The sequence below is a fragment of the Oryzias latipes genome, chromosome 18, assembly GCF_002234675.1.
Source record: "Oryzias latipes chromosome 18, ASM223467v1".
NCBI classification, from domain to species: domain Eukaryota; kingdom Metazoa; phylum Chordata; class Actinopteri; order Beloniformes; family Adrianichthyidae; genus Oryzias; species Oryzias latipes.
In genome coordinates this window covers 72,021-99,070 of record NC_019876.2, presented here as the reverse complement: position 1 = coordinate 99,070, position 27,050 = coordinate 72,021, and the positions used below count along the sequence as shown (strand labels likewise).

The 27,050-nt window shown below is 45.9% G+C and overlaps 2 protein-coding genes across 2 annotated transcripts in view; both read right to left on the bottom strand.

Annotated features, from left to right (window-relative positions):
• LOC101160869 (CST telomere replication complex component 1) overlaps positions 1-22,463 on the bottom strand; it is a 35,212-nt gene extending 12,749 nt beyond the window's left edge. The window contains exons 1-11 of the mRNA XM_023966116.1: positions 22,278-22,463; positions 22,082-22,204; positions 21,786-22,015; positions 21,572-21,716; positions 10,749-10,951; positions 10,476-10,645; positions 8,486-8,600; positions 6,452-6,872; positions 6,257-6,340; positions 5,884-6,021; positions 5,466-5,509 (exon numbers count right to left, since the gene is read on the bottom strand). Coding sequence (XP_023821884.1) covers positions 5,466-5,509; positions 5,884-6,021; positions 6,257-6,340; positions 6,452-6,872; positions 8,486-8,600; positions 10,476-10,645; positions 10,749-10,951; positions 21,572-21,716; positions 21,786-22,015; positions 22,082-22,204; positions 22,278-22,361 — 1,757 coding nt within the window. The 5' untranslated portion in view covers positions 22,362-22,463. The remainder of the gene's footprint in view (positions 1-5,465; positions 5,510-5,883; positions 6,022-6,256; positions 6,341-6,451; positions 6,873-8,485; positions 8,601-10,475; positions 10,646-10,748; positions 10,952-21,571; positions 21,717-21,785; positions 22,016-22,081; positions 22,205-22,277) is intronic.
• LOC111946336 (CST complex subunit CTC1-like) overlaps positions 22,361-27,050 on the bottom strand; it is a 29,633-nt gene continuing 24,943 nt past the window's right edge. The window contains exons 3-8 of the mRNA XM_023948973.1: positions 25,673-25,754; positions 25,381-25,603; positions 24,647-24,873; positions 22,848-22,977; positions 22,557-22,784; positions 22,361-22,375 (exon numbers count right to left, since the gene is read on the bottom strand). Of these exons, the coding sequence (XP_023804741.1) occupies positions 22,361-22,375; positions 22,557-22,784; positions 22,848-22,977; positions 24,647-24,873; positions 25,381-25,603; positions 25,673-25,754 (905 nt within the window). The remainder of the gene's footprint in view (positions 22,376-22,556; positions 22,785-22,847; positions 22,978-24,646; positions 24,874-25,380; positions 25,604-25,672; positions 25,755-27,050) is intronic.

The window sequence follows — 27,050 nt, the reverse complement described above, 5'->3', positions numbered from 1 at the left end:
CACATGCAAAAGTTCTCAGATGACACAGCAATTGTGGCCTGTATCAAAGAGGATGAGGAGGGGGAGGACAGACAGCTGGTGGAGGACTTCGTGCACACGAAACACCACCAAGACAAAGGAGATGGAGGTGGACTTCTGTCAAACACCTGCTGAGGTTCAGCCCATCCTCATTGGTGGAGCAGAGGTGGAGGTAGTGGATAACTACAGATATCTTGGAGTCCTCCTGGACAGGAAGCTGAAGTGGTCGGTAAACATGGACTCCATATATAGGAAGGGGCAGAGCAGGTTGTACTTTGTTAAAAGACTCGCCTCTGTTAATGTCTGCTCAGATCTCCTTTTTATGTTTCATCAGTCTGTTGTTTTCAGTGCCCTGTCTTATGCAGTGATGTGTTGGAGGGGTGCTTGAACAAAAAGGACATAAAGAAACTGAATCCAGGAGGGCAGGCTGTGTGGTGGGGCGGAGCCTGGAGAAAGTGGAGGATGCTGTCCAAACTGGACACCAATGAAGAACACTGGTCACCCCCTACATGGACTCTTTAGTGACCAGAGGAGCGTATTCAGCGACCGCCTTCCCTCTCTGCCATGCTCCACAGAAAGACTCAGGAAGTCCTTTGCACCGAGTGCAATTAGACTGTTCAATGCCCCTGGGAAGGAAGGGAGGGGGCATGAGGAGGACTCACTAAACGGGCATCTACTGTTTCCCACTTTAAGGGTTTTGTTTTTACTTCTTTTATTTTATTTTTATTGCTCTTATATTTTTATTCATTTTATTCTGTTTTTTGTGGGTGTAACTATTTTATGATTTTATGACTATTTATTACTCAACTACTTTAAATTTCTATTGAATGTCTGTGTATTTGAGCAGCATCGGATGGATATGCAAGTTCCCTCGGGATTAATAAAGTACTCCATCTATCTATCTATCTATCTATCTATCTAACTAATGAACTAACTATGTGGGTGTTGTAGATTAACTGTGACTGTGTGAGCGCGCTGCGTCGTGTGTAGGACTAGGAGGAAGGAGCGCACACGCGTGTGTTGGGGGTCCGTGTTGTTTCTTCTGCAGTGGACCGCTCTCTAGCTGTACGTGAGGTTTCACCTGTGCTCTCTGCTACAGACATCTTCTCAGAATATTCTATATTTCCCTGTAATAAACTGACTGCAGAAGAACGCGGGGCAGGAGGCTCCGCCTTTGTGTATACAGACACGTAACATTACGCTGCACAAAATAGTTCCCAAACAAAACATGTAGTGAGATTCATGGAAATGAATACACTGGAAATTAATAATTAGAACGCAGTAAATTTGTCGGATTTCCTCACAAGCTTAAAAATTCTGTTGTTGAATGAGGATGTGTGCTTCTGAAAGCGAGCGCCTGTGTGTGTAAAGTGAGTCGCGTGTCACATGCAGCAGAGAGTGAGAGAGCGAGCGCCGACGAGAGAGTGAGAGGCGGGGTGGGAGAGAAGGAGAGAACAGTCTGAAAGAAAGGAGGAAAGTCTGAACACAGGACTAGCAGAAAAAGGAAATTATCAGCAAAGATTAATGTGTTTAATGTGTTTATTATAGCTCCAATCACGCGCCACATGCTGAACTTTCAACAAAAAAAAACGGTGTGATGCGGTCATCGTCACAGCCCTACTCGCGGGCCACATAGAATAACATAAAATAACATGGCGGGCCACATTTCGCCGGCGGGCCTTGAGTTTGACACATGTGCTCTAGGTGGTCTCCTTGTTGTCTCGGTTAACAACAAGGAGGCGGGGCCTCAGACATCAAGTCATCTTACTTCTGTGTAGGAAGATGAGCTACAAAAATAACTCTGATTTTATAAAAGATGTGTTCTTTAATGTTTCAAAGTTAATATCTGTTCATGTAAAAAGTATTCAGTCAGTGACCTACTGTGGAAGTTCTCCCACTGAAATAGATAAGAGAGGACTGTAAATGTCATCTTAGGTAAACCTCAACTATTAACCAAAACAGCACATTAGCACTATGACATCACACCAAGACGCTACCAACATCATAAATGTCACCTCTTTCTTTCAAATGTCAATCATTCAAAGGTGGTCTGGGATCTTAGTGTTAAACCTAAAAGGGTTCTGGAGGACACTTGAATATTACTGATTATTAAGTGACATGATAGGATTTCAACCTCAGTAATTGATGTTCATGGATAGAAATGCTTTAGGAAAGACGGGGCATCAGGAAGAGGTGGAGGAGTTTTGATTTACATACATCGTATCAGTTAAAGTGCTAAATGTCTGTCTGTCTCCACCTATAACTTTAATATTTTAGTCATATAAGACCCTCCTTCTGACAACACCTCCAACTGTTGTTGGGGCTTGGAGGTTCTGTTTAAATGCTTCAGAGACAACATGAGGTGATGATCTGATTGATGATCACAGTAGAAAACCACTTAAAACTGTACAGGAAGATTTGACTGACACCAACTGATGAAGACTCTGCCTAATCAGAAGCACCAAAACACGAATTGACATCATACTTACTAATAAACTACAGTGAATCATAAAGTCATATAATATCTTTACGCTATCAGATCCTAGTTTGACTCTGATTAGTAGAAAACTGACCGGAAATCGTTTTTAAAGGACTAAAAACAATAAAAATGAGGTTAAATTGATAATTCCTCACAAGGAAAGGCTAAACGTGGAAAGAGAGCTGAAAAGACCTATAGAGGAAGAAGTTCCAACTCATAACCAGACTATTGATTGTTGCAATGTTTTCCTATCCAAAACCAAACGTGGTTGACAGGTTTATCAAGAAAAAAAGAATGAAGAAAACCAAAGCTTCCATGGATTTCTGCTCACATCCACCAGTTAGAGACAAACTTAGACTTTGCTCTAAAAACATTTTTGAAAAGAAAAACTTAAAAACTGACTTGTTGATCTTCAAAAAAGTGAGAAATCTAGTTGTCAAAGTGTATTAAAATCTAGATACTACAAAAATGTTTTATCTGAGGCTAAAGGAAATGGAAAAGCCATCTGGAAACGGCTACATAACCCCATAAATCCCAATGATATGAACTCTCAGTCCAAGGAAACACCATTTCTGATCCTGATCAAGTTGCTTTGGTGTTCAACGATTTTTTTATTATAGCTGTTAAGGAATATGTCTCACAGTTTTCAGAGGTAAAGTCAGATCCAAACCCCGTATCAGGAACAACAGAGGATCTGTTTGAGATAAAGGACGGTGATACTGTCACTGTTCTAAAGACTCAACATTTCTTAGGGACCGATCCTGTTTACGCTTTATATGCTACCCCTAGGAAACATAATCAGGAAACACAGCATTAATTTTCATTGTTATGCCGACGATACGCAGTTGTATTTATCCATGAAGCCTGACCAGAATGACCAGATAGAGAAACTGAACGCCTGCATCAGTGACATCAAGACCTGGATGACAATTAATGACCTCCTCTTGAACCCAGAATAAGCTGAGGTCATTATACTTGGTCCTAAAAACCTCAGAGATGCTCTGTCTGCTCAGATAGTCTCCCTGGATGGTATAAGTATAGCCCCCAATTCCACAGTTAGAAACCTTGGGGTTTTATTTGACCAGGATTTATCATTTAAGCCTCACATATCTCAGGCGTGTAGAACTGCCTTTTTTCACCTGCGGAATATTGCTAAGATCAGAAATATACTTTCTAAGAGTGATGCTGAAAAACTCATCCATGCATTTGTTACGTGGAGGCTGGATTACTGTAACTCCTTGTTAGCAGCGTGTCCTAAGAGTTCCTTAAGAAGTCTCCAGCTTGTTCAGAACGCAGCAGCTAGATTGTTAGCAGGAACTACCAGAAGAGATCACATCACTCCTGTGTTAGTTTCACTCCATTGGCTCCCAGTTGATTCTAGAATCAAGTTCAAGATCCTCCTGTTAACCTATCACCGCTGTAGAGGAGATCCGCATGGAGGAATGGACCAAAATACCAGCAACAGTTTGTGAAAACCTTGTGAAGACTTACAGAAAAGAATTGACTGCTGTCATGGCCAACAAAGGCTATAGAACAAAGTATTGAGTTGGTTTAGCTTTGATGAAAATGACAGGCCTCTCATCTTTTTAAGGAGGAGAACTAGCACACTTGGTGGCTGACTGAATACTTTTTGCTCCAATGTATGGATAAAGTTTACTCTGGAAGGCTCAGACTATCATCACATAGAGCCTCTAAGTCAGTGTTTGTCAACCTTTGTTGAGCTGAGGTACACTTGACAAAAATCCTGCAGCACATCAGCATCCCAAAGTGTCAAAAAGGGAAAGTCTGTGGTCTGTGTGGATTACAGTCCCTCCACCATCTCACATGCAAATGCAGTTCAGTGTGACGTCACAAAAACCAAAGTAAATGACATTCTTTCTAAAAGGTCATTTCATTTTCAAACAGGTTATTTTATTTGTGCTACAGCGACTGTAATGTTTGAAAAAATAGGCTTATAATCAGTAAATAGTTGATAGATTTCAGACAAAAACCACCAACATTTTGTTTATACGTTTAATTTTAACCACACAAAAACATGAACACGCCAACGTTTTATTCAATTTTCTTTTGTCTAAATCAGAAATGTGACTTTAACAAAAATGTTATTTTTTGGTGATTAAATTGTTTCACTTCAATGTGTCTGTTGGCCACTTTACCTTAATGTTTCTTTTACTTTTGCTTTATTGAAACTTACCTTCAGGTTTTTCAAAGGTGATTAAAGTTTGAAACTGAATTGTCCTTTAACAGACATTATTAGAAAACAGCTGTTTTTATAAAGACGACTTAGACCAGAATGTGGAATCTGTGACTGTTACTGACTCCTGTGTTCAAACTAAACTGTTCCTGCTTTTATCCAGATTCACAAACTGTTAGAACAGATGTTTGTGTTTGCTGACCTTCATGACGGTTAACAGCAGCGCAGTAGGAGAAGCCGTCACATTAACCAATGCATCATGGGAGTTGAAGAGAAAAGCAGTGGTGCTGATGACAGACAGACTCATCTCTCTGAGCTTCATTATTTTATTCACTTGTTAGATTGTCTGACACCCCATCCCGCTGGAAGCTACGAGAGGTGCACGGCTGACCCGTATAGATCACGGATGATCCATGCGGGTCACAGGCCCCGGTTCTGGACAGACGTGTGTCGTGGATTACCCCCCCTTCCCTCCACGCACTCCATTTAAATCAATTGTCTGCTGGTCGTTTCTCCAAAAGTGTGTTTAGAAACCTGACCCTCCCACCGCGTGTGGGAGGAGCTACCATCAAACGTTTTTCTCCTCATAACAGACGAAGATGTTGGGAGATCCAGAGTATTTATTCTGAAGATCTCCCCAAAGCTTTCAGCATGAACCTGAGCCTTTCTGGATGAACAGAGCTGATATTCTGCTGAAGGCCAACGTTCTAGATCAGAGAACATCTGACCATCTGTCACAACACATAACAGTTGTAGAAGAACACTGCAGCTCACCTGCTCTCCAGAACCTGAGACACAGACAGCACAGGGGGCGGGACCTGAAATGACCAACAGGTGAAGAGAGATGAGAGATGGTTTAACCTGATCCAAGGTAACGTTGGGGGAGGAGTCATCTGTGACCCACTAGAACCTCACTGATCTGGTTCATAATTATTTCTGATTCTCACTAGTGTCCTTGCAGACATCCTGTCCACCTTTGTCATGGGAGGGGTCACATCTATGTAAGGATGGGGTCATCTGGACCCCACAATGACAAAGACAGCTGTCATCCTAAACACAGACCCCCCCCCCCCCCCCCCCTTCTGAGAAGAGCTTCAGACTAAAGGACCAAAGGATTACTGATCATCTGTGACTCTGCTACCACTGAAAACATCTGCAGAAAGCTGAGACGACAGCCAGACTCCGGTTTCACCTGTATGAAGGAGGGCAGCAGCAGGGGGCGTGGCAGAGTGTGGAACCTCCAATCAGATCCAACCTGGAGGGTGGAGTCTGACAGAAGCTCCACCCCTTTATCCCCTGAGGCTCCATGGGAACTGAGATCAAAGGGAACCTGTCAGACAGCAGAGAACCAATCAGCTTCAGAGTTTTTAAAGGCTGCACACCTGGAAAGGTGAGGGTCACACCTGGAAAGGTGAGGGTCACACCTGCAGGTTTACATTTTTTGTTTAGTGTAACTATACAAACTATAACTATCAAAATACAGGTGTCCAACCGTTAAAAAGGTAAAGATGAAGCTGAGCTGCAGGTTAGCCCCGCCCATAGTGAGCGGGTCACAGGTGTTTTACCTGACTCATCACCACTCTGTAAAGAGGTCCAGGCTGGAGGACAGGAAACCATCGAGAACACACACCTGAGAACAGCAGCTGCACCTGCACACACACGTGTACCCACACACACATACACAAAGGCACACACATGCACACATGTACACACAGTTAGTCAGGTGCATCATGGGATCTCTTCATTACACCATCACTAACTTTCTGCTCTTTGCCTGGCTCCGCCTCCTCTTCCGTCAACGCCGTGTTCTTTGGGTCCCGCCTCCAGCTGACCACTGGGCCAATCACAGCAGCTCTGAGTGAGAAGCAGAGCTGAAGCCCCTCCCTCTTCTCTGTGTTCTTCCAGACCACACCCCCTTTGTGTTCCACTCTGATGACCATGGAAATCCAGGACTGTGAGGCTCCACCCACAGAGTCTGCTGTCATGACATCAGAGGAGTCTGAAGAATCTTCTTCTTCCTCCCTCCTCTTCCTCTTCCATCCCTGCTCCCCCTTTTCATGGTTTTCATGCTGATCTGGGACATCATCTCCTGACTCCTCCCCCTTGTGCCTCAGGTATGTGGTCATGGTCACAGATGGGCTGAGGATGATCAGGTGGTCCAAAGAGAACTGCAGGTAAACCCTGTCACACACACACACAAAGGAACACACACATTTACTACACAAAGACACACAAACATGATTAGAACCTGAGAACCTGACAGAACCGGGATTGTTCTGTAAAGTTCTGCAACTTCAGACACTGTTGGACCACCGTTCTGGAATGAACTTTACTCAGGCTTGGTGAAGGTTCTCACGTCTATCTATCTATCCATCCATCCATCATCCATCCAATTCAATTCAATTCAATTCAATTCAATTTTATTTGTATAGCCCAGGGGTCGGCAACCTTTTTTACTCAAAGAGCCATTTGGGACCGCCCCTAATGAAAAAAAAAGCACCCGGAGCCACAACCTGTTTTGACATCATTATATATATTATGCATGTATATATTATTCAAGGGTGCTCATTACGTCGATCGCGATTGATCTTCAAGGACATGAGTGTAGATCGCGGGCCAGAAAAGATAAAAAAAAAGTACTTCTTTTTCCATCGTCATGTTTATTAGTTACATGTTTATGAACAGTATTGTTTATGTACTGATGATTAAAAACTACACAGTGAGTTTACATAAAGATACTTTTGTATTAACAGATGAAGCATTTTATTACAAAAACAGAAAGCAGCGACCATCGTATTCATGCTCTGCTGTAACGGTGCAATGCGGGGAGCGTGGCATATTGTGAGGCATTTGGCTGCTTGTCTGCTGGCTCCGTACGAAGCGCTTGCCTTGCAGCTTCCTTGATGAGCTCGGATTTATCTGGGGAGAACTGCAGAGCTGATAGCAGGAGGAGACACGCGGGGTGGCTTCAATAAAGACTCCGGTTGCTGGTCTTCTACTGGGGACATGATGTGCCGCGGGGCAGAAAAAGCCGCTCTGATGACAGAGAGTTTGCGCTGAGTGAATTTAAACTCGCGTCTGCAGTGACGTATGTGTCAGAGGATGTCCGATTGGCCATTCTGCATGTCAATCAAGTCCCGTACTTTTCGGTGAGGATTTTGATTGGCTGGTGGATTTTTGAGAAGTACTTTTTTTTTTATGTTCTCTGTCCCGCGATCTACACTCATGTCCTTGAAGAAACATACATCAATGCACATGCGTGTTTAAAAACACGAAGCGCAAATTCTCCGTCATCAGAGAGTTGCTCTCTGCCCTGTGGCACGTCAAGTTCCCGGCAGAAAACCACTCCAGACCCGGAGTGGAAACCCGGATTCTGGAAAAAATGAAGAAACCTCAGGGGTGTCCACATAAAGGAGCCATCCATCCACCCATCATCCATCCATCCATCCACCAATTCATCCATTGATCCATCCATCCATACATCCTTCCGTCCATCCATCCAATTATCCATCATCCATCCATCTATACATCCATCCATCCACCCATTCAACCATCCATACATATATCCATCCTTCCGTCCATCCATCCAATTATCCATCATCCATCCATCCATCCAACACTCTCCCATCACACAGACATGTGTTTTATGGGACCAGATCCCGGTCTTTACATTAGGTCTGACTGCAGGTGAGGTGGGTGGAGTTAACTCTGGTCCAAAGCCCAAAAAGGACTGAGAGTTCTGTTGTTCTGCTCAGACCCTCCAGGTGTTCTCAGAGATGATCCAGCGCTTGTACCTGCAGTCTCTGTGGGAGATGAAGTTCTCCTGATCCAGGTGATGAACTGAAGGGAACTCTGACTGCAGGAACCTCTCTATGACCATGGAGAACTGCAGGACACACACCAGACAACCTGCACACACACACACACACACACACAGTCACAGACACAACAGGTGGGTCTCACAGACCCAACACACAGGTGAACCTGCAGGTGACAGAAGCGCCTTTCATAGAAACGTCTTTTCTTCTATTGAAGATTTGTATGCCTCCTTGTTCTCTGTTAATGTGTCGATTCTCCAGAGGAGAAACGAAGGAGGAGCAGGTAACGTCTATCTTCTGCTGCAGGAATCATTCTGAAATCTGTAAGATTTTTTCTACATTTCTTTGTCTTTCAGCTGCTCCCTCAGGAGACGCAACAGAGAATAATCTGCCTTATCTAACCTCCTTCTCTGCATGCTCCTCCCTCATGTCCTCCTTCATCCATGAACCTCCTCTTTCCTGTAGCTCAGCATCCTTTCACCATCATCATCATCACTACATCCTCTTCTGCCTCCAGAACATCCATGATCTGTCCTCTCCAAACAGAACCTTTATCTTCATCTCTGCATCAGAGTCTCAGTCTAACTTCTTCTCTGCATGAAACCAAACTGTTCTTCACAGATGTTCCTCTGACCTCAGTCCATCTTCCTCGACTCTCTTTCTCATACCATCTCATCATCTTCATCCCTCTGGAGTTTCTCTGAACATCTCTGTTCTCCTGCAACATCATCTTCAGCAGTCAGAAACTCTTCTTCCTCGTCTCCTAAAGTCTTCCAGATCTCTACAGGAATGTTCTCAGGACCACCTGCCTTTCCACTCTTCATCCTCCTCTTCCTCACTGATTGCTGCTGCTTCCTGCTCCACAGCATCCTCCTCTTCTTCTCTGTGTTCTCTAACATGTTCCTCCTTCCTCAGATCTTCAAAGTGCTCCTTCCATCCCTCCACCAGTCATTTCCACCTCTGTTCTTCATCCCAACCTGCTGCTCATCCTCTGACTCACCTGTTCAGATCCTCCTGTCCCACCTTTGTGACACACCTGTCTTACGAGTCTTCATCTGACCTTTGTTTGCCAACACTACCTCCACCTTCTGCTCCAGAGAAATTATAAAAAATGATCCATAAAGTTTCCTTCTGTGCAGCATGAAGACATGGGATCAATCTGACCCGGTTTCAGAGTTTGTTTCCAGTTTCTTCTGACCTTCATGACTCCACACTCAGATCTGCTCACCTGTTAGCCATCCTCTCTACTGACGCCAATGGGTCAAAAATTACCCGTTAGATTTTTTAATACGACCCCTCAAACTTGTCTGAAAAAAAATTTGACTGTTCCTTTGATCTTTCCCTGCAATGTCCACATTTCCCCAATAGATGGCGCACTGACCAGTGGTTCGGATGGGGGGATTGCTTGGAGCACAAGGCGGGTTCTCTGGTTCTTTTTTTTTTCTACACTGTATTTATCCCACGAAGGGAAATTCGTCTCCGCATTTGACCCATCCCCTGGGGGAGCGGTGAGCTGCAGCTGAACCGCGCTCGGGAGGCAGCAACGTTAAGGGTCTAGCCTAAGGACCCTCACTGGGTGATGTTAACTGCTTGCCATTGATATGGTAATCGCCCCCCAGTACCATTGCTCATTCCCCCTCCGGGAATCGAACCCTGGTTTCCTGCATGGTATCTTCCCACCTTACCAACCGAGCTACCCAGCCGCCTGAATCATTGTTCAGGTTCATGCCTGGGCTCAGAACTCCTGGGGCTGGGGGGGCTTTCTCAGGGCAGGGTCCAGCTCTGGGCCCCCAGGTGTGGTGGTGGTGGGTGGGGGGAGCTTGCACTGTCTGTGCCTCCCTGCTCTCTGGCATTGGGGGCCGTGGGGCGCTCCTACTTACCCTGGCATGGGTATCTGGCCGACGTGTGTGTGTGTGTACATGTGTGTACATGTGAGTTTGTGCGTCTTTGGACCGATCCATCCCACCTATCCAGGCTGTGTTGAAACAGGCCGTCTGTGCCCCTCCCTCCTCCTGGCTGGTTTCCGTAACGACACAGCTCACAGTTCCTGTAGCATCTCTGAGCTGCAGAGTCAGACTGACCTCTGAGGACTGAGGGGGGAGCTCCAACACCCCCACCAGCAGCAGGGGGCGGGGCCTGGAAGAGAGAACAGCTGAGCATCCTTCCAGGGTAAAGGGGCGGAGCATGACTGTCAGTCATGTAGTCCAGGTAAAGATGATGAAAACAGCTTTAGGTTTACCTGAGACTGTCCCCCTTCCGCGGGTCAGAGACCAGAGTCCTGAAGGACCAGGACAGGGCTGATCTGATCTCAGACCTGCTCAGACTGTTGCCACCAGGGGGCAGCAGAGACCTCAGAGACAGAGAGGACCAGCAGAGGGACTGCAGAGACTGAAGCAGGTCCACCAGGCTCAGGTTCTGGTGGACTCCAGGATCCACCGTGTACTGAAGACAGAAGAACATCAACAGAGTCCTGAAGGTCTGAAAACCCAGACTGAGGATTCACAGGAGAACATCTGAGGAGGAACATTGTTATGGATCTTTGAAGGTTCTAGAGATTCATTCAAACGATTTGATAGAGAAATTAATAAAGAAAAAGTATTTGTTTGAAACGGCTTTCAGGAAACTCACAGGGTTAGGGTTAGGGGTTAGCCAAGAGACAAAGTCTCTCCAGCGTGTCCTGGGTCTTCCCCAGGGCTTCAGAACACCTCTCCAGGGAGGCGTCCAGGGGGCATCCGGACTAGATGCCTGAGCCACATCAGCTGGCTCCTATGGATGTGGAGGAGAAGCGGTTCTACTCCGAGCTCTTCGAGGGTGACCGAGTTTCTCCCCCTTTCTCTAAGGGAGCGTCCAGCCCCCCTACGGAGGAAGCTCATTTCAGCCGGTTGTATTCGGGACCTGGTTCTTTGGGTCATGACCCAGGGTTAGTCTAACTCATGACCATGAGCTCACCAATGTGAATATTGAAACAAAGATCAACCGGTAAATTGAGAGCTTTGCTTTTTGGCTCAGCTCTCTCTTAACCACAATGGACCGATACAGCGACCACATAACTACGGACGCCGCTCTGATCCGCCTGTCAATCTCACGCTCCGGTCCTCCCTCACTCGTGAACAAGACCCCAAGGTATTTAAACTCCTCCACCTGGGGCAGGGACACCCCACCCACCCAGAGATGGCTAACTACCTTTCTCCGGTCAAGAACCATGGCCTCAGATTTAGCGGTGCTGACCCCCATCCCAGCCGCTTCACACTCGGCTGCAAACCGCCCCAATGCACGCTGGAGGTCCCGGCTCGATGAAGCCAACAGGACAACATCATCTGCAAAGAGCAGAGAGGAAATCCTGTGGTCCCCAAACCATATCCCATCCGGCCCCTGGCTGCGCCTAGAAATTCTGTCCATAAAATCTATGAACAGAACCGGTGATAAAGGACAGCCCTGCTGGAGTCCAACGTGGACCGGAAACAGGTCTGACTTACTGCTGGCTATGCGAACCAAGTCTGGTGCTCCTGTCATACAGAGACCGGACAGCCCTCAGTAAGGCTCCCTGGACCCCATACTCCCAGAGCACCCTCCACAGGACACCACGGGGGACGCGGTGGAACGCCTTCTCCAAATCACATATGGACTGGATGAGCGAACTCCCACGAACCCTCCATCACCCTAAAGAGGGTGTAGTGCTGGTCCACTGTTCTGCAACCGGAACGGAAACCACAGTGTTGGTTCCTGGATCTGAGGTTCGACTATCAGACAGACTTTCCTCTCCAGTACCCTGGGATAGGGTGAGGAGTGTGATTCCCTGCTAGGGAACACACCCTCTGGTCCCCCTTCCTAAAAAGGGGAACCACCCCTCCTGTCTGCCAGTCCAGTGGTACAGATCTTGAAAACATCCTAAAATACAATCTAAGTGCAAACAAACAGCAAATTACACCATGTAAAGGTTTTAAACATGCAAGTTGGTCTATCCAAGGCCTTTGACTCTGGTGATCATCATGTAGTCCTAAGTGACATTGGTGTGGATCAGGGGTCCCCAAACTACGGCCTGCGGGTCGGTTCCGGCCCACTTCCACATTTGGCCCGGCCCCCAGAACAATATCAGAGACGCATGTTTGTTTTGTTTTCAGTCAGGTCACACGATGGAGACCCTTCTGCAGCCTGTGTCCCGATCCGACACAGTCTGCTACTATTGATTGTGTTTTAATGAATATTTTTGTGAATTTGCTGACCTTTTTTGTGCAATGTCCTTGAGTTCCTTGACAGGATTTTCAATAAAATAGATTATTATTATTATTATAAACAAAATGGATAGTTAATTGCCAAGTGCTAAGTTTCATCCATATGCAGATGATACTATCATCTACACAACTCCCTCTTCCACTAATCATGCTGTCAATCATCTCCTGAGTGCTTTCCAGCAGTTTCAGCTTTCTCCCAATCAGCTAAATCTGGTCATTAATGTTTGTAAATGTTTGACCTTCTCTAGAACCCATTCATAAAATGTATTATACGATGGTATTAAAACTCTGGAAGGAGTGGAAATTGAAAAAGTATCTTCCTATAGATATCTGGGTGTGGATAGATGATCCTTCATTGAACATCTGAAACCCTGAAGGCTCTGCTGGGCTTTTATTAAAGAAACAAAGTCAGAACACGGCTGTCAGAGACTTGTTCAGACCTCTTTCCTCCAGGTTCTGGATTATGGGGATGTTCTGTTCAGCTCTCCCCCGCCTGGACTCCGTTTATCACAGAGATCTCCGGTCCATACTCTCTGCTTTCAAGGCTTCACTCAGCCTCAGGCGACAAAGACATCGGCTAGATTTAATCTACAGAGCTATTCTGGGAAAACTGCCTTTTCCTTTGCTGCTCGTCTCTCAGGGAATAGCGCTCAGAACTCTGTGGCTGCAGGAACATGTCAAGTTGGGTTAAAACTGAGCTTTCTGCGTGTGTGACCAAAGAATGTACATGTTATGCTCAAGCTGATAGTAATTTTTTTTATTTTCATGTTTCTATGTTTGTTGGAGTTCCTGGTAGAATAAAGGTTAAATGAATAAATACATACATCAATGTTCTGGATATCAGAGGATAGACAGACCCAAAGTTCTCCTGTCTGTGGTGCTGAAGAGGGCAGATGGTAGTGAAGGAGGATCTTCAGTGGAAATCCGGAGGGGTAAGATGTAGGGGATGGTATTTGTGACACGTTGTGGAAAACTAAACTAAAGGTCATCTTTAGAGGCGAGAAGGATTTTTGTATGGTTTTGGTTAAGGCGGGGCAGTAAAAAAATGATAGACTTATTTTGAAGGGCCCAAATCAACAATTGCAGCATTTTCTCTTCTTTGGAGGGTAAAGTTACAGGTTCTGTCACCACATGGCGAATAAGCGCCTGCCTAAACGTAGTCATGTCAATTAGCTCTCCTTTAGGTGAATTTCTTTTGTCTCCTCCTCCATCGTCTGAATACAAGTGCAACAGGTGCAACAGGTGCATGTGAGACACACCTGCGGTCTCTTCACCTGTGTAGTGTTTCTACCAGGATCCAGTCAGACCTGGAGGATAAAGCTGCTTCAGTCACAGCAGCAACAGACAGATGGATAAAACTGTTGATGTGGACACAGCCCTGTTGTCAGATGCTAATGATGCTATGCTAACGAGCTGTTCCATCTGACACCTAAATGTGAACACAGACCGGTTTAATGTAGAACAGTATTTTCACGGATCAGCCTTGTGGCAGATAAATACAAAAAGATGAATTCATCAGAGATGAATAAAACCCGTCTGTGTAGCATTAAGGAGGCGGGTTTTACACACAAACCTGCACCCTGTCAGATGTTGAATCCTTCAGCCCCCCCCCTCCCTCATGAGAGCTGCAGCTTTAATTTCAATGATATGTAATAACAATTATTTAATTCAATTTTATTTCTATAGCCCAAAATCCCAACTACAGTCGTCTGAATGGGCTTCATACTGGTGATTGTAAAGTAGACATAAAATCAAAAGGATCATGAATACATAGAATTCAATAGGAAAATACTAAACTGAACTAAACCTCCCTGCCCTTAGACCCATTTGACTGTTTTAACTGTGTTTGTAATGGTTCTAAGATCACCTAAAGGCAGAATTAGGACATCTATCTTTAATCTTTCCTTGTTTTCTCTGCATGTTTGAATCTAGGTTTACAGTTAGACGACAATAAAGACGTTTTTTTACCATTTCTAAAGTACTTTTATGGATATTCATTTTCTTCAGTATCAGAAGGTATTTTTGTTTAAAATACTGTCATAATTTGATTGGTAGATTTTTTTTAATCGACAGCTCCACTTGTCTGGTGACTCAAAAATGATATTTCAAGCCCCTGGTGGGGGGTTCCAGTTCATTAAAATCTGACCAGACAGTAACCTGAACATGAAATGGTGCAGAAGGCATGTTCCTTCTAAAACTGCACCAACCTTTTATCAGCTGAAGCACCAAACATGTTCAAGAAACCAGGATTCTCCAGCTAAAACAGCAAAGTCAGACCTGCACAGCAGCAACACACTACACAGAGAATTGGATTTTAGTTCCTAGATTATTCACAGGATGTAAATGAAAATGTTTGTCAGTTTTAGGTTCATTCTGTACAAAGAACATTAGGAGGTGTTGGTAAAATTAATGAATTGTTTTTAAATGGAACTGATCAGTTTAGTGTTCTGTTTTATTTATGTTCCCTTTTCAAACTGCAAAGTTTTTCCTTTAGTCGTGTTCCTTCAGTTCATCCGTTACGTTTATAGGATGATAGGAAATAAATATTTGAATCTAAACAATCTGCTGATGGTTTCGTATTTCTCTTATGAGCAACAGCAACCATTCACTCCGCATTGACATCCGGTATCGTTCCCTCACTCCTCAAGACCACTGCTGCCAAACGCATAATAAAAAAATTCCTTTCACAATCTCCGTCCTATTTCTAACCTCCCCTTCATCTCCAAAATTCTCTAAAAAAGTGTCGCCTCTCAACTTCACCATCATCTCAATCAAGATGATCTCTTTGAATCCTTTAAATCTGGTTTTCGTTCCCTTCATAGCACTGAAACTGTCCTAATAAAATCACTAATGACCTTCTCCTAGCAGCTGATTCTGGACTCATCTCCATCCTCATCATCCTTGAGTTGAGCAGTATCTGACACCATATCTCACTCCATCCTCCTCCACAGACTTTTAGCTCTCTGTATCGAGTCCACCCCCCTCCACTGGTTTCACTCATATTTCACAAGCTGCATTCAGTTTATCCAACTGAATTCTTTTAAATCTCAACCCTCTCTCATTTTCTCTGGTGTTCCTCAAGGTTCTGTTCTCGGTCCCTCCTCTTCATTCCTACTACCCCTTGGGAATATATTCCCCAAATTCAACATTGATATTTATTGTTCTGTTGATGACACGCCGCTCTGTCCAGTAAACCCAACTCTTCTCTTCTTCAAACTTCCTCAAACTGAACTGCGATAAATCTGAATTACTCCGTGTAGGTTCCAAAAGTTTCCAATTTAACCCTTTCCATTGATCCAGTTCTTCTTCTCTACACATTCAGAGTCCTCCATAACCTGCTCCTCCTTATCCTTCTATTCTCCTTCTTATCAACACTCCCTCGTTCTCTTCGGTCTTCTTCTTCCCTCCAGCTTTCTGTCCCTTCGGCCCGGATGGTCACCATGGGGAGCCGTGCCTTCAGCCGCTCGGCCCCCCAACTCTGGAACTCTCTCCCCCCAGATCTCCGTAACATTAGAGACTCCTTTTCACTTTTTAAATCTAGAATCCAAACCTGTTTAAATTTGCTTTTCCAGATCACAATTTTTCATTTTCTATCTGATTTTAATAATGATGTTATTTATTGTTTTTAACATGTTGTGATTTTATTGTGTTTCTTTTGAATCTGTACAGTGTTGGGTTTTCTGAAAGGCCCTTTTAACATCAAATGCATTATTATAATTAAACATAATTATTTGATTTATATCGTGATATATATCGTTATTACCTGATGTGACAAAATCAATATCATGGTATAAAACCTTCTATGTCCATCCACCATCTGAACGGCTGAGTTCTGCCAGGTTTGGTTTGTTTCAGTCCTTTTCTGTCAGAGACAGCAGCTGAACCAGATCAGGTGGGGGAGGGGTTCATTTATCAGCCTCCCAGCATCACTATCCAGACTACAGTATGATGACCTCACTGTCACCATTGACTGAATCTGAGACCTGGCTGCCTTCAGTTTTATGGACCTGGCCTGTGGAACCACTTCCCAGCATGCCTCAGGGCTGCAGACACTGATAATGTTTTTAAAGGAAGGCTTCAGGGGGGTATTCCAGAAAGCAGGTTATGCTAGCTCCCACGATAAGTTTGAGGCTAAGGAAGTGGATAACCTCAGCTTTCTGTTCCAGAAATGGAGGTATGTTTCAGGGTAGGTCAAGTTGCCATAGCAACTCATGCTCTGAACATAACCTGGTGTGGAGCAGGTTTAGTTGAAGGTTAGTTTTATTTTCAGAGAGGGGAAGCAGCATGGCGTGTCCATTTGAAGATGATTTAGTGGATGAAGAAGTTCAGATAATACTTTTTCCACCGTGAGAGGCTGATAAGACCACATATGGATGTTGGAAAGAGAAACTTTATACTTTGATCTAACTTCATTATTTGATTCAGTTAAGAGAAATCATTTTTTTTAAATCATTTAGTCAGCTTAAAAATAACACATAGTTTTCAGACAATTATTTTACCTTGATTCAAATTAATTCAATTAAGTAGGTGTAACTTTGGTGCTGCTGTTAGATCGGCACCGCAAAGGATTGTGGGATACCATTCCCTTTGCCTGTCTGGACGGATTTGGATTTAAGTGTGGCTTTTTGACCAAATGTGTTTAGTTGTTTAGCTGTTTTACCGTGTTTTGTCGAGTTATTTTGTCCTACTATACGTAATTCTCTGCACCGGAGCCAGTTTAGCTCGTGCTGGTTTGCGGCGCCTTCCGTCCGTGAAACCCGGGTTCGACTCCGGGCTGCTCCCTGTTCCCTTCTCTACCTCTGCCGGTTCCAAGCCCGGTTTGAGAAGGTTGCATCAGGAAGGGCATCCGGCGTAAAACATTGCCAAGTTTACCATGCGACTCGTTCGCTGTGGCGACCCCTGATGGGAGAAGCCGAAAGTGGAAGAAGAAGATACGTAATTCTCTGCACCATGAGTGAGAGGCGGGGAGAAGTGGAACGTAATTACACTAACTCATATCCGGTCTTTTGGAACCGACATACCCAGAGTAAGCAAGTTCAGGAGGATTTCAGCCAGAGTTCAGGGTTAAAGTCAGGCTAGTTTAAACATGCTTCCTGGAATACCCCCCTGAACTTTTTCATCTGCTGTTAGCTGAAATGTAGGAACTTATTTGGTATTTAATTGTTTTATGTTCTCTTTTTACCAGCTTGATATATGTGTATGTATGGACATTTATTTATAGTTTACTTATTTTTTAATCACATTTACCATTTTGTATGTCTATTAAGGTTTATTTATGTACTAATTTGCTTTGAATCTATGTTAATGTTTATTTTATTCCATTTTATTTGTAACTCCAGTGTTTTCCTCACAGGGATCCTCCTCATCAGAGACTGACTCTTCTCAGAAAACGGGGTCACTGCAGTGGGGTCTCCCAGGTCTGACTCTTTGTCTGATCTGGGGGGGTCCTGTGGTAGTGCATTCCATAAACTAGAGTGGGGGGGGGGGGGGGGGTCACTGATGTGGACATGTCCCCAATATTTTGTTTCCCCACTTCAATACAATACAAAGCCAGGTTCCTACAATCTGCGTGGGGCGGGGCGGGGGGGGGGGATTGTCACTCATTGTCCGAGTTTTAAACAAAATATTGTTCAACAGAAAAGATTAAAGCTAGTGTTAAAAAATACATTATTACTTTAAAGTTTGTTCATGTTTTAAATGTCATCCATAAAAAATCAAGCAGTAAATTCTAATATCTGGAGGGTTTTATATTATTGTGTGTCAGATCAGTGTGTTGTAGTTGTGAGTCTTTAGCTGAGTTCAACATGAATCACACCGCCTCTCCTCCACCGCGAGGCGAGTTCTGTGGTCGCCACGCGTCCTGACCATGACGCCCTGGCTGCTTGTGGGCGGAGCTTCCAGCTAATGTTTTCCTCCTGTTGGCTGCATGGAGGGGTGTGTGTGTGTGTATGTGTGTCATGACAATGGAAGACATGGATGATGTGTAGAGATCTGGTTTATTCATTCTGAAGAGCTCTAAACCATCAGTGATCACGTCTCCACGTCTGAGTCATGACATTCAGAGGTTCTCCCGGTACGGAGAACTTCCACTGATGTCTGACAGACGGACGCTTCCGCCGTGTTTCTGTCTCTATGACAGAGTTTGAAGGCTCACTGCCCCGCCTTAGCGTGAGAGAAAAAAACAAGAAGGAAATCAGAGGACCTTTTTTATTACTGTCTCAATGAAAATAACTAAAGTATCCTAACCCCCCCCTGTTGCCTTGCAGGTCTTTAGTTTTCCAATAGCATATTTCATTTCTTCGGTCTTAATTTCTGATTGTAATACTTTGTTTTGAACTTCTCCTATTGATGGTAAATCAAGTGAGTTAAGAAAGCTAGTTACACTGTCTACACTTGCTAGTGGGGGCTTTGAATATTAATCCTTGTAGAAATTCTCAGAAATGTCCAGTACTTCCTCTGGATCATCTGTTAATTTGTCTGTTCTGGGATTTCTGATACTAGTTATTGTGTTATTAGATTGTTGTTTTCTTAATCGTCTTGCTAGCAATTTCATTGCCTTTGGGCCTGAATCATGACACATTTGCTAAACAAACCTTGTTTTCTTTTCTATTCCTTCACTCAAAATATCATTTATTTCTGTCCTTACTGTTTTCATTTGTTGTAGGATAGCTTGGGACTGACTTTGCTTGTGCTGTTTCTCTAGGTTGTTTAAGATTGCCACTTTCTGGTTGTATTTATCCTTTTTTTCCTTATTTCTGGCTGATGCAATGGTTATTAAAGTCCCTCTCAAAACTGCTTTTAACGTATCCCACAGAATATTGGGGTTTACCTCTCCACTGTCGTTTTCTTCAATGAATCTTTTAATAGTAGTTTTTATTTGTTCCTTCACAGTTCCCTTATTTAACATTCCTGTTTAATCTTCACAACATATTTCGTTTTCTGTTGTCTATATTAATTGTTAAAAAACAGGACTAGGGTCAGAGACATTCATTGTACCAATTTTGCAGGCTTTCACTCTATATCTATCACATGTGTTGATCAAGAAATAATCAATTCTAGAATAAACCAAATGTGACCCAGAATAGTAAGTCTAGTTTTTTTTCTAATGGATGTATTTCTCTCCAAACGTCAATAACTCCCATTTCTTCTAAAGTTGTGTTAATAAATTCTGACAAAGGTTTATGCTGGTTCCTAACATCCAGGCTTTTTAGAGTTACATTAAGGTCTCCCCCGCATATCAATATGCCTTCAGCCTCAAGTGCGATCAAATCAAATAAAGATCTGTAGAATGTTTTTTTCTTCAAGGGGGGGCTTATACATTTATCATTGTAATTGGTTCATTTTGCAGTCTTCCTTTAACTAGTATATATCTTCCACCTTTATCTTTTATCTCTTTGCTACATTCAAACTGTAAGGAATTGGATACAAGGATAGCCGCCCCTCTTTTCTTGTTTGGTTCATTAGAGCTATAAAAAGTGTTTCTATGTCCCATTTATTTAAATCTGTTGTGTTCTTGATCGTCTAGCTTTGTCTCTTGTAAAAATAATACCTGCGCATTTTCTTCCTTTAACATTGAAATAACTTTTTTTCTTTTAATGGGATTATTTAGACCATTTACATTAAGTGTAACGTTTTTATATCACGACCCATTATTTAATTTCTTCCAGAACTCAGATTGTACAGCCCAAAAACCATTGAACATAAAGGCCAGAACGTGTGGCGCCAAGCAGAACAGAAACAAAATGATTGGCTTCCAGAAGTGGAATGAACATTTTCCATTCCTTTCCCCTGTTGGTGGGAGAGGGGGAATCCTCCCGTTTAGGGGGGGCCCTAAATAGTGGTGAGAGAGAGCCTTTCACCTGAACCTACTAGTCCAACATCCATCGTATGCGTAAAGGTTCCCAACAGCAAAATTATCCCGATGAGGAACTCTATATATGTAGAAAGAAAGGGACTTAACTTAATAGTCATTTGTAACGTTCAAGGCGAAACTCGTCCAAATTCTCCTTTGCTCGCCAGGCTGCTCCATTTCCGCTTTTTTCGCTGGGCCGTTGCCATGGAAATCCATGAAGCAGCCGCTCCTGTATGACGTCATCCTCCGTGTTGCCTGATGTCGGAAGCTCCACCGAAAATCCTCTTCTTCTTAACCCCTCTGCCGCTTCCCCGCGGATTCATAGACTTTCACTCCAGCGTCCCAATGGATTCTCAGCTTGGTGAAATGTCAGTGTGAGCAAATGCTAGAAATGACCAGCAGATCTGAATGCAGCAGTAGTGAGCTCTGAATGAAAGCACATAAGTGGAAATTCCATGCAGCCCCTGAATGCACCTCATCCAGCAGCCTACATGACTATAGAGTCTGTGCAACAAGGTAAATAAATAAACCTGTGTATTTACCAGACGTAAACAATGCTGCTGTCACTGCATGTATGAATGATGGAGTGTTGTCATGACAACCGCTTCTGCTGGAGCTTGTCAGAGGACATTTGTGACAGGTGTACCTGAGTCAGAGGACAGGTGTGACAGGTGTGCCTGAGTCAGAGGACAGGTGCGCTCAGGTGTACCTGAGTCAGAGGACAGGTGAACCTGAGTTACAGGACAGGTGTGCCAATGTGTACCTGAGTCAGAGGACAGGTGTGACAGGTGTACCTGCGTCAGAGGACAGGTGTGCTCAGGTGTACCTGAGTCAGAGGACAGGTGTGCCTGAGTTACAGGACAGGTGTGCCAATGTGTGCTTGAGTCAGAGGACAGGTGTGCTCAGGTGTATCTGAGTCAGAGGACAGGTGTGCCTGAGTTACAGGACAGGTGTGCCTGAGTTACAGGAAAGGTGTACCTGAGTCAGAGGACAGGTGTGCGGCTGGTCCAGCATCTCAGAGTAGATGTCTCTGCGCGCGGGCGCTCTTCGTCCTCTCAGAGTCTTCATCAGCTTCCAGGACAGCAGACACACACACTGCTGCTTCATCACTGCAGGAACCAGACTGATGGACACGCCCACTCACAGGCTGCAGCCAATCAGGAGACTACGACGTTACAGAGAGCAGACTCACCTGGCAGAGAGCTGGGACGACAGGTGACACGCCCACAGGTACTCGGACACGCCCCTGCATTTCTGCAGCAGTAACCGTGACAACACTCCATCTCCAGGACAGCGAGGGGCGGGCTCAGACCCGCCCACTCTGCTATATGAGGTCACTGTGATGGATGAGCGCAGACAGGTGCAAAGCATGCTGGGAGGGCCGTCAGGGCAGGGCCGGTACAGGAAGTGGACGTGGTGCAGCTGCAGGAGATCAATAATCTATATTTATGGACCAAGCAGAACGTCCAATCAGAGCGCAGCGCTCACCTCCACGCCGTCACCCGCCCTCAGCCTCCTCCGGGCCGGCGGCTGATAGGCCACACAGAGACCCAGGTTCCTGTCCAGGACATACAGCCCCGCCCCCTCACTCACCACCTCTGTCACCGTGCCCTGTCAGAGGAGAGGGCGGGGCTTAGCTGCAGGTAAACAGCAACTAGCTGACAACCAATCAAAAGCTTTCTACCTGGTAGCTGATGATCCTGGACTGCTTCACCCTCACTCCTGATTGGCTGAAGTCAGGCTCCTCCTCCTCACAGTCCTGTGACATCAGGAAGGGTGTGTCTGTTTGTGTGTTAGGAGTGTGTGTGTGTTGGTGTGTTGGTGTGTGTGTGTGTATTACTGTGTGTGTGTGTTGGTTTGTGTGTGTTGGTGTGTGTGCGTGTTGGTGTGTGTGTGTTGGTGTTTGTTGGTGTGTGTGTGTTGTTGTTTGTGCGCGTTGGTGTGTGTGTGTTGGTGTTTGTGCGTGTTGGTGTGTTTGTGTTGGTGTGTTTGGGTGTTGATGTGGGTGTGTTGGTGTGTGTGTATGTTGGTGTGTGTGTATTGGTGTGTAGTCGGTGTGCAGCTGTGACTGCTCCGTCACGCACAGGATGTTGTTTCCTCTCCAGCCCCGCAGGACACACGTGCGCAGTGCCGTCACGCACACGCTCCGGCCCGTGCGCATGCATGCACGCCACCACAGACGGCCAGGACCCTGCACAAACACACCATCATCCTCCTCATCGTCACAGACCAGCAGTGCTCCTCGCGGTCTGACCTGAACCAGAACAGGAAGTGAGCGCTCGCCGTCCGTCAGCGTGAAACAGAAGAAGGGGGTTCCCGACACGTCCAGCGGGGGGCACACGGAGCACAGCTGGCCGTGCACGGACACGCGCTGACCTCTGACCCTGTAACACAGACAGATCAGTCATGTGACTCCCCTGTGGACGTGGCCTAAAGGCCTTCAGCAGCTCTTGGATGATTGGATGGATGAAGATCAGCTGCAGGAAACATTCAGGGGCCTGAGACACTCTGCCAAAGGGCCGGTGGTTCAAATCCCAAACAATGTGAGGTCCTTAGGGTTCCACTGTAACCAACCAGTCTGTTTACATCAGTTCATCTGAGAATATTAAATATGCCAACAGATACAGACGTAGAACTGCAGGAATGACTGAAACTGATGAAGAGCCTGATGACAGATGAAGAAACGCTGCTCCGTCTGACACGGGGGGGGGGGGGGGGGGCACTTGTTCAGAATGCTTAAAAGGTAACAAGAAACAAAAATAAAAACTTATTTGGAAAGTTTCTTCTAGGAGAATCAGAGAGAAAACGGATTAGTCTTTGACTTCAAAGACAAATAAATCTGCTGTTTCCAGGAAAACCAGGACTTTTCCCTCCAAATGCAGATTTATTCAGACTGATTCTCACGGACCAGAAGATGCTCTGATGATGCACAGCCACTGATTCTGGAATGTTTCACACATGCAGATAGTTATGGAAGCATTTGTGGAGCAGAACTAAAAAGAAAAGTCAAACCATAAATGCTTTTTCATTTTCACAATGTAACTGCATCAAATCAATCCTCCAAAATGAGTTTTTTCATTTTCTTCTCATCCTGTGACATCATTAAAGAGAAAATGCAAACAGGACAGCATTCTCATTTTCACCTCCACCCACACATAAATAAATCATTTCCAGGAGGGAGGAGGGGCGACCAACCAACCTGACTGCTCGGTCGCCCCTCTGTCCCTCATGGGAGAGATAGCCACAGTAAAAATGAAACTGAGCCTGAAGTGAACGATCAGTTCTCCATGAACTCCACACAACCCCCACTAAAGTGGTTCAGGTCTGCTACCGTGCAGGTGTGGGGGGGCCCTGAATACCGCTTCGGCGGGGTCTTGGTGTGGGGACGGCCGGGCACTCTCTCTCTTTTTACATCCCATCATCCACCACAGGAGAACATAAACACTCACCTGAGCACAGGTGTAGCTCACCAACAGAATGGAATGCTTAACATGTGTGTTTGTGTGCATGAACTGTAGTTGTGTTGAGTCACTGCTGACATGATTGTATGTGAAGATTTCTGGAGCCAACAGGTATCTTTGTATCACCTGAGTGTGTGTGTGTGGATAGGCTCCGCCCCCTTTGACTAACATGTACACCAGACAGTGATGATGATGATCCTCCAGCATATTGTTGCTTAATGATTGACACCCCCCCCCACCTCCTCCTCCTCCTCTGTAGTCCTCCTCCAAATCTCCCCAATTCCCTTTTCCCCATTTCCTCTGTGTGCTTACCCCCCCCCCCCCCCTCCAAGACCCCTCCCTTCTTTCCTCTTCTTTTCCACCCGGTCAAACAAAAAAAGAGACAAATGTGATGTTTGCCTGAATTAAAAAATAATCAATATGAATAAAGTTTAGTATAAATTACTAAAGGGGTTTATTTAAATATACACCTAGTGTATCAGAAGATCCACAACCCTGTTGAAGCAATAAAATATGTCCAACTCAAGAGGTCTGGACAGGAATATAAAAACTGTTTCTACCTGTGAACATCTGGTTCCTCCCCTAAGCTCACCTGTTCTGCAGGAACACTGTAGCTTCACTGACAGCCACTGCTTTAAGCTCCGCCCCATCTACTGCTGTAGCCAATCCATGCTCAGCTTCAGGACACAAGAAGACAGGAGAACCGTTGAGCTCTAGGTGTTGTCTGTCCACATCCTGCCCAGAGGCATCATGGGGGATGTAGTTCCAGTGAGGGACGAGGACAGGACGGTTCAGCCACAGAGGAGAAGGAGACAGGACCTGCAGACACACAGGTGAGTCAGCAGATCCCCCATGTGAGTCAGCAGATCCCCCAGGTGAGTCAGCAGATTCCCAGGTGAGTCAACGGATCCCCCAGGTGAGTCAACGGATCCCCCAGGTGAGTCAGCAGATCCCCAGGTGAGTCAACGGATCCCCCAGGTGAGTCAGCAGATCCACCAGGTGAGTCAGCTGATCCACCAGGTGAGTCAGCAGATCCACCAGCTGAGTCAGCAGATCTAACAGGTGACTCAGCAGATCCACCAGCTGAGTCAGCAGATCTAACAGGTGACTCAGCAGATCCCCCAGGTGAGTCAGCAGATCCACCATGTGAGTCAGCAGATCCCCCAGGTGAGTCAGCAGATCCACCAGGTGAGTCAGCAGATCCACCAGGTGAGTCAGCAGATGCCCCAGGTGAGTCAGCAGATCCCCCAGGTGAGTCAGCAGATCCACCAGGTGAGTCAGCAGATCCACCAGGTAAGGCGGTCTGCTTGAGTCCTCCAGACTCACCTCACACCGGACACTCCCACTGCTGTCCATCAGCCTCCATTCTCCGCCCCGCCCATCTGTCAGACAGCCAATCAGCAGCATGTTGACCCGCGGCAGCGCCCGCTGTCCTGGCAAAGAAAGCTCCACCTCCTTAGCCCAGGCTCTGTGCTGATTGGTGGTCCAGGAGAAATTGCTGACACAGGCCAGTTTCTGCTGGGAGACCAGCTCAGAGATGGACAGAATCCTGAAGAGTAGGAGGACAGCAGTGAGTCACATGACCAGTGACGGGTGAGGTTTGCAGGTGTGGCCTTACCTGTAGCTGACAGGTAGACAGTGAGTCACACTGGACCTCTGCTGGATCTCCTGAACCACACGGATGCTGAGCTGCTCCACACCTGAAACGCAGCAGCAGCTGAAACATGGTATCACCTGGAGGACAGGTGAGAGCTGGAGACAGCATTCAGAGACCATGAGTAATCTGAGATGATGTAATCTGTAACTGTAAACGTAGTTATTTTGCTGTAAACTCAGTCAGTCTCCGATCATCTGATTTGTTTTCAAAGGTTCCCAGTCGTTTTTCATGATGACGTTGTTTTGATCCAAAATATACAAACCGGTGTTGTTTTCTAGGACATAGTTTCTACAGAGTTGTGGGCGGGACCGTTGTCGTAAAATAGTTAATAATCCTGTCAGTTCTTCCCATCATTCCTTTCTTTCCACTCTCTCCTGCCAGTTTACCGCCCCTCACACCCCCACCCTTACATTAGCAGTGCATCACAAAAAGTGATCAGTTTCAGATCCATCCATCTGTCCAGTTCTGATCCAGATTCCAGCTCAGACTAGGGAAACAGTCCCTGGTCGCTCTGGTCCCGTCGAGGCCTGACCAGAGCTCTTCTAGGGCCGGCGTCTGGGGGTGGGGGCCTGGGCTTGCTCCGGGGGGGGGCGACGCTTTCTGGCTCCTCTCTCTCTGTGTGGGGTGGGTGGTGCCGGGCCTAGGGTGTCGGCGCCTCCGGGGGTGGGCCCCTGGGCTGGGTGGCCCTGGACCCTTTGCTGGGGCTGGGCTGGGGGACGGCTGTTTGACCACCGGGGGACAGTCTACCAGCTGTCCCAAACTTACCCCCTTCCTTATATAACCTCATATTAGGGTGAGGGGGTGGGGGGTCTAGCCTGCGATGCGCCTTGGGGGGGGGGGCGACTTGGGAGTGGCCCCCCTCCTATGGTTGCCGTATGGAGTGGGCCCCCCCTCTTTCGGTTTTATTTGCACCTTAGACATGTAGGGTCCTTGGTAGGGGGGGTGCTTGGACATCACTGCAAGCAAGCAGCAGATGTCCTCCTGGCACCCTACCCGCCAATTTTAACCGCACCTTAGACATTAAGGGCCCCTTGGTGGGGAGGGTGAGGGGACATCACTGTGAGTAATCAGGAGATGTCCCCTTAGTGCCCTACTCGCCAATTTTAACTGCACCCCCCTTAGTACACACACCCCTCCCCCTTCAATATATACATTCAAACATAAACACACACACATGCACACAAACACCCTCTCAAGCACCCATACACGCACACACATTTTACAAGGAAGGTGGGACCTGGGTCCATCTGTCCCCTACCCCTTCCCTGGTGGGGGGTGTGGGCCCCTTGGGGATGGCGGCCGTGTCCCTTGGGTGCCGGCTCCCTGGGCCCGGCGGTGC